At 46.5% G+C, this 15,096-nt stretch overlaps 1 protein-coding gene across 6 annotated transcripts in view; it reads right to left on the bottom strand.

The window, feature by feature from the left end:
* The window catches only part of RIPK2 (receptor interacting serine/threonine kinase 2), a 39,404-nt gene that overhangs the window by 3,462 nt on the left and 20,846 nt on the right, over positions 1 to 15,096 (bottom strand). For 5 of the 6 annotated variants that reach the window (XM_059672963.1, XM_059672962.1, XM_059672961.1 and 2 more), the window contains 5 exons: positions 14,234 to 14,283; positions 11,593 to 11,754; positions 5,526 to 5,611; positions 2,124 to 2,210; positions 1,095 to 1,188 (listed from right to left, as the gene is read on the bottom strand). In XM_059672963.1, coding sequence (XP_059528946.1) covers positions 1,095 to 1,188; positions 2,124 to 2,210; positions 5,526 to 5,611; positions 11,593 to 11,754; positions 14,234 to 14,283 — 479 coding nt within the window. The remainder of the gene's footprint in view (positions 1 to 1,094; positions 1,189 to 2,123; positions 2,211 to 5,525; positions 5,612 to 11,592; positions 11,755 to 14,233; positions 14,284 to 15,096) is intronic. The other variant, XM_059672965.1, reaches the window with a different exon arrangement.

Genomic DNA, 15,096 nt, shown 5'->3' on the forward strand with positions numbered 1-15,096 from the left:
CTGACTCCGTGTGTGATGTGTTTCCTATGCTCTCCTTGGTTACTCTCGCCACCGCAGGCCTCAGCGGTCACCTCTTCCCAAGTCCGTGTAATTACCTTTTCTGACTTCATGGAACCTCGGTCTCACATTTTAAGCAGCCAACTGGACAGCGCCCTCATGCATGCTGCTGAACACCTCGTTAAAAAACATTAAAAACTGAACTGCTCACCTTAACTCAAGAACCCGTTTTAGTGACTAGCACCAATGCTCTGCCAGTCCTGGCTTCTCCGTCCCTCCTGCCAGTGAGGAGGGGCCTCACCCTATCGGAGACAACACCCCCACCCCCGTCCTGTGCTCTGGTCAGGCCTCCTAGCCCCCCGCTGTGGCTGTGCTGCAGCAACAGACCAAGTCTCCCAGCTGTTCCCCCACCTCGTCTCCTTGCTCTCCCCAAGTAGCCTAGAGTCCGGCCAGAAGGACTCTTCCTAAAGCGAAGGATTTCATCCCGTCACTCCCTTGCTCAGAAGCGTGCAGTGATGGCTCCCTACCCTGGTCGACCTTGCCACACCTGGCCTCCCCGTCCACGAGCCCTGCCCTGCGAATCCAAGCCCCGACGCTGTGGCTCAGCCTGGAATGCCCACCCATTACCCACCCTTCGTAAGGACAGCTTCAGCCTCCGCCAGCAAGTTCTTCATGATGGCAGAGCCGAGCAGAGCAACAGGAAAACACTGATCAAAACACCTGCTTCCAGCCGCGGCCGTGCAGCTCCTGACAGTGGATCCAGAGTCCCTCAGGCTGCTGTGAAGACGCCCTCCCCCAACCCACAGCTCTGTCACCTCCCCTGCACCCGCTGCGGCCACACTGTGCGCATGCAGACACACTGCTCCTCTCTCTCCCCCGAGGCTGTCCGTATTTTCCTGTGCTGCCCCGCAGCATGCCTTTCACACGGGAGGGGTCTCCTGAGCATCCCAGGACGCTGTACGGTCTGTCCCTTTGTGAACACGCGCCATGGATGCCAATGGGAGACACGTGCCACACACACTGTGGTTGTTTGCAAGAATATCAGCTTGAAAGAAAGTGGAAACTTGTAAGCCAAACCGACGACAAACCATACGTACCGGACACAAGGCCATCGTGCTGAGCAGCGCACAGGGATCTGGCGGCTCCGGGAGAACCGCTACTTTTATGACACTGAGAAGATCCACAGGATTCCTGAGGTGAACAGGGACACACGATTTAGGCTAAAGAAAAATCATTCAAAAGTTATACAGCTTTAATTTCTAAACAGTTCTTGCTTGTGGCTTATTATAAACAAAGAATCAAAACAACAGTTACACCTTACAAAGTAAAAAGCCACATATATCAAATAAACAAAAAACCTGATTTTTAAAATCAACTTAAATTGGGGGTGAATGATAACATATTAGAAATGATAACTTTTCCAGTATTTGCTATATGATCTTAGAGGCTCTGTACAGTTGATGAAAAATTTGAAATCTGCAACTCTGGTTCCCTGCTGACGTAGAGCAGGCGCCTCCTCTTTCTGCCCACGCCCCACCCCCACGGGGCCCACAGAAGTGGCAGAGCATGGCCGCGCCTCCACCAGGCTTCCGCCCTTGGGCGCCTGGCTTGCCGGTGCTATAGGTCCTCTCTGTCTACAGTGTGCACGGGGCTCTGGGCGGAGATGGTGTTAACAGCAGATGGAAAGCCCAGCGCTGTGCTGTAGCGTTCATGCTGAAGGCCTTTTCTGAGTCTGTGAAGCGGACATACGTTTTCTGAAGAGAAACGACCGAGATGCAGTGAGCCCGAGGGGATGCCCTCAGGAGCCCTTTCCTCCTGCACAGCCACGCGATGCCACTCCCCTTCCCTCCTCCCCGGAGAGGGAAGGACAGGCAGATGGGCTGTGCAGAGCTCGGTCAGGGTGGGCCCAGCACCACCAGAGCAATGTCCCCCCTGCTGATCCATGGGGACACAGTGCGCCACACAGGCCACAGGGCTGGCTGGGCGAGGAGCAGGGGCTGGATGAGGGATTTCTAGCCGGGCACGGCCCTGGGCCATGGGCAGATCCCAGCACCTCCCCAGGAGTTAGACTGGATGACTTTGCCAGATTCTCAGATTTTGAGTTTATCAACAGACGTTCTGTTTACCTCCAGTGGACCGTGATTTAGAGAGAGGTTCAGAGATGCCTCCGATTTCTTGTCACATATGTGGACAGCACTCAGAGCGCTCTGCACCTGGAGCGGACACATACATCTGTTTTAACTGGAGTAACAAATCACATGAGTAAAATTCTTGAACAAATCAGCTTATCCTAAATGGTGATCTTTGTTTTTACCAATTTCTTTATGAAACGTCTTATTAAATTTATATTCTATTCCTGGCCCCGCCGTGGGCTGGCTGTGTGGGTGCTGTGTCACTGACATCCACGCACCTCCATGATCTTACCAGTGCGATGGCAACAAGATCCTGCCCTACGAGTTTCACAGTACTGATATAAGGATTAAAATATATATATTATTTATATCAGAGAGGAAGGGAGAGGGAGAGAGAGAAACATCAATGATTGAGAATCACTGATTGGCTTCTTCCTACACACCCCCTACTGGGGATTGAGCCTGGAACCAGGGCATGTGCCATGACCAGGAACTGAACCATGACCTCCTGGTTCATAGGTTGATGCTCAACCACTGAGACACACAGGCCACACAATATAAAAATTTTTTTAAAAAATCAAAGAATAACTATAACAACCCTAAGTGAAAACAATACAGTAAGTTAAAAACAATGATGAAAGTGATGCTATTATTAAATGACTAGAGGCCTGGTGCACAAAATTCGTGTACTGGGGAGGGGGTCCCCTCAGCCCAGCCTGTGCCCTCTTACAGTCCAGAAGCCCTTGGGGGATGTCTGACTGATGGCTTAGGCCCGCTCAGTCAGACATTCTTAGTGATGCCATGGAGGCGGGAGAGGCTCCCACCGCCACCGCTGCGCTAGCCAGCCATGAGCCTGGCGGCTGGTTGAGAGGCGCTCCCCCTGTTGGAGCGCACTGACTACCAGGGGGCAGCTCCTTCATTGAGCATCTGCCCCCTGGTGATCAGTGTGTGTCATAGTGACCGGTCATTCCTACCGTTCGGTCAATGTGCATATTAGCCTTTTATTATATAGGATATTCAAGTATTTATAATTATGTAACTTACTTTATTTAAAAAGCCAGACTTCTAAAAATTAACAGTTTTAAATATAGATCCTAATATAAGTTGTTTGTGGACAAAGGAACTGGAATGGTTCTTTTCTACTTAAAACCAAGAAAGCAGATCCTTCGGTACACCTTGGTTAGAAGAAGAGAAAGTTATGAGGAGAGAAAAGAGAACTGAAAAGATAAAGCAAAAAGAAATGTTATTGAAGTTTGTATCTACTAAGAAGTGGATAAGATGGAATGTCCTGGAAAACACTGTACCTACTCAGAAGTGGATAAGTCAGTAAAAAGTTATCAAAAGGATTAACACAGTTTCTCTTAGTTATTTCTCTAAAGTCTTCAGAGTAATAGATATCTGGGTTCTTACACTTATCTTTGTCCAGTGTTCTCGGGCTTTTCTGTGATTTATAGTAAGTTAAGCTGTTAGTGCCTTAAAACACTCAGGCACTAACTAGTATTGTCCCCATCAATTCTTAGTTTGGTTAAGGGAAGCCGTTTCCTTTATGCGTGTCCCTTCTACATCAGAGGCTGTGTCAATTGATCCTACAAACTGGATATTTCAAAGGCAACATAAGGAAACCCACCAAGTGCTAAACTATGCTTACTCTGCCCCTGAAAGGACCACAGTGGCTTTTAAACAACTTTAATGTTGAGAAAACCCTGCAGTGTTGGGTCCCTTCAGTTTTTCTGATCTGCAAGAGCCAGGAAGACAACTGTCCTAGATCCACATCGACAGAGACTGGTCTATGCAACGAGTTAGTAGGATAACAAAATCAAAAAGCAATTTAAAAAATAAACATTTTGTGTATCAATCCTCAAATAATACACAAAATAAAATACACTTAATAAAAATCCTACAGCTTAACTTACCATAAATCATAGAAAAGCCCGAGAACACTGGACAAAGAGAAGTGTAAGAACCCAGATATCTATTACTCTGAAGACTTTAGGAAATAACATGTGGATTAAAAAGTTGATTTATGGAATTCGTTGTACACACTGGCATTCATGACACTTTTTTTCCTTCTGTCTTATTTCTTTTCTTTCCTTTCTTTTTTTTCTTTATTGTTGGAAGTATTACAGATGCCCACTTTGTTGGTTTTAAAAATATATATATCTTTATTGATTTCAGAAAGGGAGGGAGAGGGAGGGATAGAAACATCAATGATGAGAGGGCATCATTGATCGGCTGCCTCCTGCACACCTCACACTGGGGATCCAGTCCGCAACCCAGGCATGTGCCCTGACTGGGAATCAAACCGTTACTTCCTGGTTCATAGGTGGATGCTCAACCCGAGTCACCCGGCTGGGCATGTTTCTTTGTTTTTTTCATTGAACCCCTCCACCCTGCACCTGCCCCTCCCAGGCCTTCACCACTCTATTGTCTGTGTCCGTATTTGCATATAAGTTCCCTGGCTAATCACTCCCCACCTACTCACCCACCCCACCTTCTCTCTGGAATTCACCAGTCTGTTCCATGCTTCTATGTCTCTGGATCTATTTTTTTCATCAGTTTATTTTGTTCATAAGATTCCACAAATGAGTGAGATCATGTGATACTTATCTTTCTCTAACTGGCTCATTTCACTTAGTACAATACTCTCTAGGCCCATCCTTAAAAGATAAGAGTTCTTTCTTTTTGACAGCTGCATAGTATTCCATGGTGTAAATTACCACTGCTTTTTTATCCATTCATCTGCTGATGGGCGCTTGGGCTGTTTCCAAATCTTAGCTATTGTAGTTGCACTGCTATTAACATAGTGGTGCATACATTCTTTCTGACTGGTGTTTCTGGTTTTTTAGGATATATTCCTAGAAGTGGGATCATTGGCTCAAATGGCAGTTTCATTTTTAAGTTTTTGAGGAGACTCCATAGTGTTTTCCACAGTGGCTGCACCAGTCTGCATTCCCACCAGCAGTGCATGAGGGTTCCCTTTTCTTTACATCCTCGCCAGCACTTGTCATCTGTTGATGGTAGCCATTCTGACAGGTGTGAGGTGGTATCTCATTGTTGTTTAAATTTGCATCTCTCTGATAATTAGTGACTTTGAGCATTTTTTTCATAGGTCTCTTGGCCATTTGTATGTCCACTTTGGAGAAGTGTCATGACACATTTTATATTAAAATGTAATATATAGGAGTTCTGGAAATGGTCATCTGAATGGCATGGAAAAGCCTTTCAGTGACAGAAGGAGAGCATTTATAACCTCTCATAAATGCTCCGCCCCAATACTATAGCCCATACTTGTGAAAAGTACACAGGTAAGAATTACAAACTAAATCGAATGTCTCCGTGACTAACATATAGTTGTTTAAAGTCTGATTTCCAACATTTCATTTAGCAATTATTTACCTTTGTTTTCTTTAGTTGCAAAACAGCTTCAAGAAAACTTATCTCTTCATATGTTCTCAGGACTGGCTCAAGTTCTATTAAACATTCTAAATAAGAAAAAAATTAGAGTTCAGATTACATCTAGTCATTAAATTGAATAATATAAATGCTAATATTTAACTGATAAGGCCCTACGTCAATTTTTCCCACTAATGACAACCAACTGTCTTAACAGACTTTATTACAGGCATAAAGATATCATATATACACCATAAACATAAGTAAACTTAAGATGGATTAAACTTAAATATAAGACCTAGAACAATAAAACTCCTAGAAAAAAGGCAATAAACTCCTTGATATCAGTCTTAGCAATATCTTTTTAATATTCAGATTTTCCTAAAGAAGCAGCATCTAGCCTCAGCATGCCCCATACCTCTCTCTAAAAGGCCCCAGGCCAAGCATGTCTCCTCAGACAAGGCCAATAAAAACAAAAATAAACAAGTGGGGCTACATAAACAAAAAAGTTTTTGCACAGCAAAGGAAACCATCAACAAAATGAAAAGACAACCTACTCAATGGGAGAAGATTATTTGCAAATAATCTATCCAATAAGGGGTTAATATCCAAAATATATAAGGAACACATACAACTTAACACAATCCAACTGAAAAATGGGCAGAGACCCTGAACAGACATTTCTCCAAAGAGGACATACAGATGACAAATAGATACATGAAAAGATCCTTAGCATCACTAATCACCATGGAAATGCAAATGAACACCACAATGAGGCATCACCTCACACCTACCAATGTTGATCATCAATAATCAACAAATAGCAAAAAATAAAAAGAAAAAGATCAACATATAGGAAGTGTTGGTGAGGATGTGGAGAAAAGGGAACCCTCGTGCACTGTTGGTGGGACTGTAAATTGGTGCAGCCCTGTGGAAAGCAGTATGGAGGTTCCTCAAAAAATTAAAAATGGAACTTCCATATGACTCTGCAATCCCACTTCTAATATTTATCCAAAGAAAACAAAAACACAAATTTGAAAAGATATGTGCACTTCTGTGTTCATTGCAACATTATTTACAACAGCCAAGGCATGGAAGCAACCTAGGTGTCCACTGACAGACGAAGGGATCAGACTGCGGTTCAGTGCACAATGGAAAGCATATACTGAGCCATACAAAGTAATGCCATCTTGCCATCTGAGACAACATGGGTGGACTAGAGGGTCTTGTGCTGAGTGAATTAGGTAGGACAGAGAAAGACAAATGCCATATGATTTCACTTACATGGGGAATCCAGAAACAAAACACAAACAGACGCAGTTACAGAGAACAAACGGATGGTTGCGAAAGGGGAGGGGAGTAGGGAGATGGAAAAAATAAGACAGGCATCTAGATCAATGGAACAGAATCAGAACTGAGAGTCTAAAGTTAAATCCTTCCAATTATGGTCAACTGCTTTTTGACAAAATTGAAAAGGACATTTAACGGGGACAGGATCGTTATTCCAACCAGTGGCTCTGGGACAGTCGGAGAGCCACAGGGACACAGATAAACTTACTCTTACCCACAACAAATGTGGACTTAACCTGAAACGGACCTGCACCCAAGTGGAATATAGGAGAGAGTCTTCATGACCTTGGGCTGGGCACAGAATTCTTAGCTATGACCTAAAAACAGGGTCCACACAAAACTGGCAAATGAACTTCAAAATATTGAAAACTTTTATTCTTCAAGAGACGCTATTAAGAAAAATGAAATACTGGCCACAGACTGACAGACCACGTCTGCATGTCACGTGTCTGCTGGAGGACTTGTGTCTAGAATATACAAAGAACACTGGGCGGCTTAATCAGGCAAATGGCCCAATTTAAAATGGGCAAAAAATTAAATTTCACCGAAGGGGAGATACAAATGAGTAAAAAGCACATGAAAATAATTTTAACATCATCAGCCATTAGGAAATGCAAATTAAAACGACAATGCGATAGCACTCCATACCCACGGAAAGAACTGCAATTAAAGCGCAGACAGCAGCAAGTGCTGACAGCAATGCAGACACAACCTCAAGTCCTCCCGCTGCTGATGGGAACACAAATGATGCAGCCACTGTGAAAGTTTGGCAGTTTTTAAAAAAATGGCAGATAAATTTATCATAAACTGAGCAATTTCACTTATAGTTACTGAGAGAAATGGAAACACATTCACACAGATGGGCAGGTGAGCAGTCACAGCAGCAATGTTCCCGGGGGCCCACGCGTGGGAACACTCAGAATTACCATCACTAGGAGAAAATGAACCTGCTGCTCGAGGGAGAGGCCAGCACTCCAGGTAGAAAACTGAGCATCACACAGAGGTGGTGGAAAGGGCCACGGCGGGAAGTGTCACTCACACAGAGGTGGCGGACAGGGCCACGGTGGGAAGTGTCACTCACACTGAGGTGGCGGACAGGGCCACGGCGGGAAGTGTCACTCACACAGAGGTGGCGGACAGGGCCACGGCGGGAAGTGTCACTCACACTGAGGTGGCGGACAGGGCCACGGCGGGAAGTGTCACTCACACAGAGGTGGCGGACAGGGCCACGGCGGGAAGTGTCACTCACACAGAGGTGGCGGACAGGGCCACGGCGGGAAGTGTCACTCACACTGAGGTGGCGGACAGGGCCACGGCGGGAAGTGTCACTCACACAGAGGTGGCGGACAGGGCCACGGCGGGAAGTGTCACTCACACAGAGGTGGCGGACAGGGCCACGGCGGGAAGTGTCACTCACACAGAGGTGGCGGACAGGGCCACGGCGGGAAGTGTCACTCACACAGAGGTGGCGGACAGGGCCACGGCGGGAAGTGTCACTCACACAGAGGTGGTGGACAGGGCCACGGCAGGCCTGCCACACTGGGAAGAGTATGGAGCAAGGAGACGAGGACCTGGAGGGGCTGAGGCCCTGACAGTTAGAAGTTGAGGGAGGAAGAAAAACGATGGAGGAAGAGATGTATTCTTTTGTGTCTTGAAACCCCCAGAGGGAAAGTCTCAAGGAGAGCTTCACTTTGGAGAAGAGAAGACATCAGGATGATCATCTAAGATCGCAGCTCTCCAGCCCTTAGGGCTCAGGACCCTTCACAATGACCCAGCACCCCAAGAGCTTCTGCACATGTGGCCATGCCTCCTGATACTTAGTGTATGAGAAATTAAAACAGAAAAGCTTAAAACAAGAGTATATGAGAACACATTGCGTTATCTGTGAGAGCAATGATACCATCATGCCTGTTTAGCTTCTGCAAATCCACTCTTGAAGGATGAGTAAAAGGGCAGCGTGTCCCTGTATTTATTATTTTGAAAACAGTGTTGGTTCTGAGACCCGAGTCTCTGGGAGCAGCCCCCGGAGCCCCGCCCCTCAAGACAGCGGGTGCCTCAGAGGGAAAGTTCAGATCTTTCAGAAGCAGTTTTAGTGCCCAGTTTGGGCCATTGATTGAAAGAGAAACCAGGGCCCTGGCTGATTTGGCTCAGTGGATAGAGTAGCTGTGGGCAAACTACGGCCCGCGGGCCGGATCCGGCCCGTTTGAAATGAATAAAACTAAAAAAAAAAAAAAAAAAGACCGTACCCTTTTATGTAATGATGTTTACTTTGAATTTATATTAGTTCACACAAACACTCCATCCATGCTTTTGTTCCGGCCCTCCAGTCCAGTTTAAGAACCCATTGTGGCCCTCGAATCAAAAAGTTTGCCCACCCCTGGGATAGAATGTCAGCCTGCACACCGAAGGGTCCCGGGTTCGATCCTGGTTAAGGGCACATACCCCGGTTACAGGCTCCTCCCTGGTCTGGGCCCAGGTCAGGTGCATGCAGGAGGCAACCAATTGACGTGTTTCTCTCACATTGATATTTCTGTCTTTCTCTCTTCCGCTCTCTAAAAATGGGAAAATGTCCTTGGTAAGGATTAAAACAATAAAATAAAATAAATAAAGAGAAACCAGGGACTTCCACTTGGCCAAGATGGAGTAATAGGGACCGATTTACCCTCCTGCTTTTTTTTTTTTTTTAAAATATATTTTATTGATTTTTTACAGAGAGGAAGGGAGAGAGATAGAGAGTTAGAAACATCGATGAGAGAGAAACATCGATCAGCTGCCTCCTGCACATCTCCTACTGGGGATGTGCCCGCAACCCAGGTACATGCCCTTGACCGGAATCGAGCCTGGGACCTTTCAGTCCACAGGCCGACGCTCTATCCACTGAGCCAAACGGGTTTCGGCAACCCTCCTGCTTGAAAAAACCAAAAAGGCCAGACAAAATGTATGAAAGAGTGGGTTTTTAAAAAATACATATTTTTTTTGTTTGTTTCAGAGAGGAAGGAAAAGGGAGAGAGATAGAAACACCAATGATCAGAATCATTGGTTGGCTGCCTCCTCCACACCCTCTACCAGGGATCGAGCCCGCAACCTGGACATGTGCCCTGACTGGGAATCGAACCATGACTCCTGGCTCATGGCTTGACGCTCAACCACTGAGCCTCACCGGCCGGGTGAAAGAGTGGTTTTTAAGACAGCAGCTATCGGGCAACAAAGGACAATGATCGGAGACGAGAAACAGAGAAACAGACGAGGGAGACTTAGGACTGCAGGCTTACTGCCTTGAGAGAGGGACCTGAGTGAGGTGGAGCCTGGGGACCAGGCAGACAGTTCACAGGCAGAGAGGAAAAGCACACAGAAGGCCAGAGATGCTCAAGGGCTCCTCCAGGGGCCAGAGCCCTGACCCATGAGGGTGCGGGAGTCAGTTAGCCGTCGCCCCAGGCTTCAGGGAGCAACAGGAAACCCAGGAAGTGCGTAGGGAAGTGGGCGCTGCCTGGTGCATGATCTGTAGAAGAGCCAGGGTTTTCAGGAAACAGAGAAGTAACTACTTTGGAGAGGCACTGGGGACGAAGGAGGTATGTGTCCTCCCACACAGCTGTGGGAAATAAGAGATATAATGTCAGCCCATTATTTTAGCAGCTTTTGATGTTTTACTATAATGCTGATGAGCACTGGACATAAGTTTTGAATGGAAAATAGACTTCATTGCTTATTTGGAATGAATATGCCAAGTGCGTGGCTTGTCTTTTTACTTTTTATAAATCTTTAAAATGTAAAAATTTTCAATTTCTGGGAAGGTCAAGTCTCAGTTCTTCTGTGGATCTTGCCTGGGTCTCACCCTAGAGCTCCGCCCCGAGGTCATACAGGGGTCAGGCAGGCCTCCTCCTGTGTCTGCAATGCCTGAGGTCCGCTCTGCCTCCCAGGCAGATCTCAACTGGCCTCATTTCCTGTCTGGTCTCCTGGCTGGTCTCTGCCTCAGGCCACACAGCAGCAGGAGTGACTTCTAAACTCACAGTGGATCAGCTCCGTCCCATGAGACACACCTCCATGGCTCCCCACTTCCTGGGAATAACAGCCAACCCTTCATGACAGAGGCAGCCTCTCCTCCCTTTTCCATGCGCATCCCATTTACTCCCTTCCGCGCTCACGTCCCAGCGCCTGGCCTTCCTTTGTTCCTCCAGGACACAGACTTCCTCTCCAGTGGCTCAGCCTGGCTGTGTCCTCTGCCTGAGACACCCTGCCTTTGCCTCCTCTTCAAGCTCCAAATTTCACCTCTCACGCTTGTTCCCCAATAAAGGGCTTTCGTTCCCTCCCTCACCTACTGTCCCTGCTCACTGCCTCACAGGACTGGCACCACGTCCGGCTTGGTTATTTATTTGTTTATTTATTTACTTCTCTGCTTTCAACCGGATGTGAGCTCCAGGGACTGAGCGACTTCGTCATGGTCACTACTCCGTTCCCCGAGCGCCACCTCAGCGCGTGGCACCAGGCAGGCGCGCAGGAGCTACCTGAGGCTTCAGGAATGGACTATTACCCTTTCAGAGTTCTCTTTTCTATTAGGAGTCTCAGTTCTGCTCTAGAAGCAGTGACCCTTTTATAAATGCTGTGAATAACAAGAGGGGAGAAAATAAAAACAATAACTTTGAGCTTGCCATCTAACTTGTATAACTTTCCAAGGAACGTTTATTCACAGAATCTGAACTGCTTGTAACGCAGGGTGACTCACTGAGGAAGGACGGCCGTTCATCCGGGTTCTGTGCCCACCCGCCTTCGATGAGTGCGACCATCCGCGCTCGATGGGGGGTACCGGGTGGCAGGCTCTCTTCGCTGGTGTCCGGCCGGTGTCCTTGTGACACGCTGTACATAATTTGCAAAGGGTTGGTGACGTCTATCGAAACAAACATACGTCACTCATTAGAGACTTTTTATGATCCAGTGTGCTAAATGCATTCTAAAGCCAACCAAGTGAAAAGGAGGGACTCTTAAAGTCTTAGGACTAATTCACTGCCCTTTCTGCTAAAGCAACAGGTGCATCCCAGTCATTGCGGGCTTGCCTGGCTCCTCTGAGGAGTGTGAAGCATTGCTGCACTGCGCTGAGCGTGGGACTGATCTGGGCAATAGGCCGTGAGCAGCGCTGAGCTGAGCTCAACTTATTTAGACCCAGGAAGGCTACAGCAAGCATGTCAAACTCATGGCCTGCAGGCCACATGCGGCCCACAACGAATATTTTTGCAGCCCAGTCAACACAACAGTATGCAAGAAATGTTTTAATGACTTAATTTTTACAATATCCTGTTATACATAATCTATAATAATAAGAGTGTAATATGCAAATCGACTGAACAACTGAACAACAGAATGACCATTCTGACTACCTTCCGGGCGATCATACTATGACACGCACTGGTGCCAGGCCAGCCAAGGCAGGTGCGATGCAATTGGTTGGGGGCCCCACCATCACCCCACAATTGCCCCACAGGAGGAGGCCCAGGCCACCCTCTGCACAGTGATCAGTCCTGGAACCCTGGCCAGGTGGGCGGGGCCTCCTGGCTGGCAGCTCTGTGGCAGGTGAGCAGGGCCGGCCAGTGAGCACCCTGCAGAGGGAGGCCCGGGAGGACCAGGGCAGCCAAGGGATCGCACCTCATGCCTGTCGCCTGCAGAGGGAGGCAACCAGTGGCGGGGGTGGGGCAGCACCACAGTGGTGGGGGCGGGGCCAGCTGCCGGCAGCCAGGGAAAGGAAAGCCCCGAAAGGCCCTGTACACTGGCGAGGCCTAGGGACCCTACCTGAGGGGTCAGGGATTGCAAGAGGGCGCAGGCTGAGCTGAGGGACACCCCCCCACTCCTGTGCACGAATTTCGTGCAACGGGTCTCTACTTATTAATAACAAACTACAACGTTCGCTAGTTACTGATGGCTATAATCGTGTTGCATTCCTTTCCCTTATGCACCCAACGTGCAGGCGCACCATTTCCCTCCACTAATACCAGCAGCGAATATTTTAGCAGCCGATGGGCACGTCATTAGTCTTGGACTGACTTGTTTGGTGTGCGCAACAGGAAACATTTTGCTTTTGGAAAACAAGAAAAATAGGTTTATTTGTGTTACGCTTATTAATTTGTGTAGTTATTCAGTGTCTGGTAAGTTAATGTTCAAGAAAATATTCATTTTATTAAAATGTTCTATTATTTTATGTGAATGATGACTCATTTATTTCAGCCCTTTGTATTCGGCATGTCTCTATCGAAATAAACTCTATTTCTATGAAAACTGAAGCTTTTATTTTTTGTGGCCACAGAGACTTAACCCTTGTTCATTTGGCCCGTGTTCGCCTTTGAGTTTGACCTGCTTGGGCTACAGCAACTAGTATCCAATGTAACTGAGAAATACTGTTTAGTTTTGTAAGCTGCTGAGACCCTGAGGTTGTTTGCTGCACAGCAAGTGACGTATATAAACCTCGAAATAAGAAATGGCCCCAGCCAGCAGCTCAATGGTTAGAGCATCAGCTGTTTCACCAAGGGGTCGTGGGTTTTTAAAAATATATATTTTTTCATTTATTTCAGAGAGGAAGGGAGAGGGAGAGGGAGAGAGATGGAAACTTCAATGATTAGAGAAAATCATTGATCGGCTGCCTCCTGCACACGCCACACTGAGGATCAAGCCCACAACCCCGGCATGTGCTTTGACAAGGAAATGAACCATGACGTCCTGGTCATATCTCAACCACTGAACCACGCCAGCCAGGCGGGGTCACAGGTTTGATTCCAGGTCAAGGGCACGTGCCTGGGTTGTGGGTTTGCTCCCTGTCGCCAGTCGGGGCTCATATGGGCAACCAATCGATGAGTCTCTCTCACATTGATGTTTCTGGCTCTCTACCTCCCTCCCCCCTCCTTCCTTTCCTCTCTCTGAAAAAGCAATGTTAAAAATATGCTCCCATGAAGGTTAACAAAAAAAAAAAACATTAAGAAATAATATTTTCAGAAACTTTAAGAATTATTCTTTAGTGTTTTCTAGTCTTTATTATGGGATACTAATTAATTTTTCATATGAACAGTTTTATAGCTGGAATGAATCTTAGGAATAGGAATTAAAAATCCTCGTTTTATAGAGAACAAACTGAAGACTCAAGAAATTTAATAGCTTGATGGTAGAACTAATTACTGTCAGAGCAAGAATGAGAATCTAATTTTCCTGATCCTGAATCTAGTATGCTTCTCAGTGTACACTGGATTCACGGTGAGTTGTTATGCCTTTTTTAGTGTGTTTTCCACAAAATGATTGGTGGGCAGATTTAATGTAGATGAGTCGTAGACATTCTGCATGTGGCCCACCAGCAGGACATCACTGAGGAGGAGGTCAGGGCAACTCACCCTCAAATGGCTGTTTTCTGGATAAGACTTCCCACATGATGACTGCATAGCTGTTGAATGTAAAATGTACACAGCAGATTACAAACCAGCCCTGTGTGGTAAACTGTAACACCAAATCCAAAAGCTGACTGTGGAGATACTGTTTTTGAAAGTGATAAGGTAGTGAGCTGCTGTATTAAGAATCAGCATATACAACCAAGATGATGATTATTCAGCTTGTTTTGAAAGGAAATTAATCTTGCCCTGGCCGGTTTGGCTCAGTGGATAGAGGATTGGCCTGTGGACCAAAGGGTCCTGGGTTCGATTCCGGTCAAGGGCACGTACCTCGATTGCAGGCTCCTCCCCGGCAGGCCCTGGGTGGGGCTTGAACAGGAGGCAACCAATTGATTTATTTCTCTCACATCAATATTTCTCCCTGTCTTTCCCTCTCTCTTCCACTCTCCCTAAAAACCAATGGAAAAATATCCTTGGGTGTAGATTTAAAAAAAGAAAAAAAGAAAGGGAATTAATCTTAATTTGAAAAATTAGGAAATTACTGTTATAAAAACTTGAAGTTATATGTAAAAATAATTTAAGAATCATTTAATAATCATTCTTAAACACCTAGATAAGCTATACCCTCTAATTATAGGATTTTATTATTCACACAAAATAGCAATAAAAAAGGCTGTCCTTTTTTATGAACTTTGTTCTGCCTTCTTGGGTAGTCCCCTCCCCCACCTACACAGTCGCTATGATGCACACTGACCACCAGGGGGCAGACACTCAATGCAGGAGCTGCCCATTGGTAGTCAGTGTGCTCCCACAGGGGGAGTGCTGCTCAGCCAGAAGCTGGGCTCACAGCTGGCAAGCAGTGGTGGTAA

This window comes from Myotis daubentonii, chromosome 17 (assembly GCF_963259705.1).
Source record: "Myotis daubentonii chromosome 17, mMyoDau2.1, whole genome shotgun sequence".
In the NCBI taxonomy this organism is placed as follows: Eukaryota; Metazoa; Chordata; class Mammalia; order Chiroptera; family Vespertilionidae; genus Myotis; species Myotis daubentonii.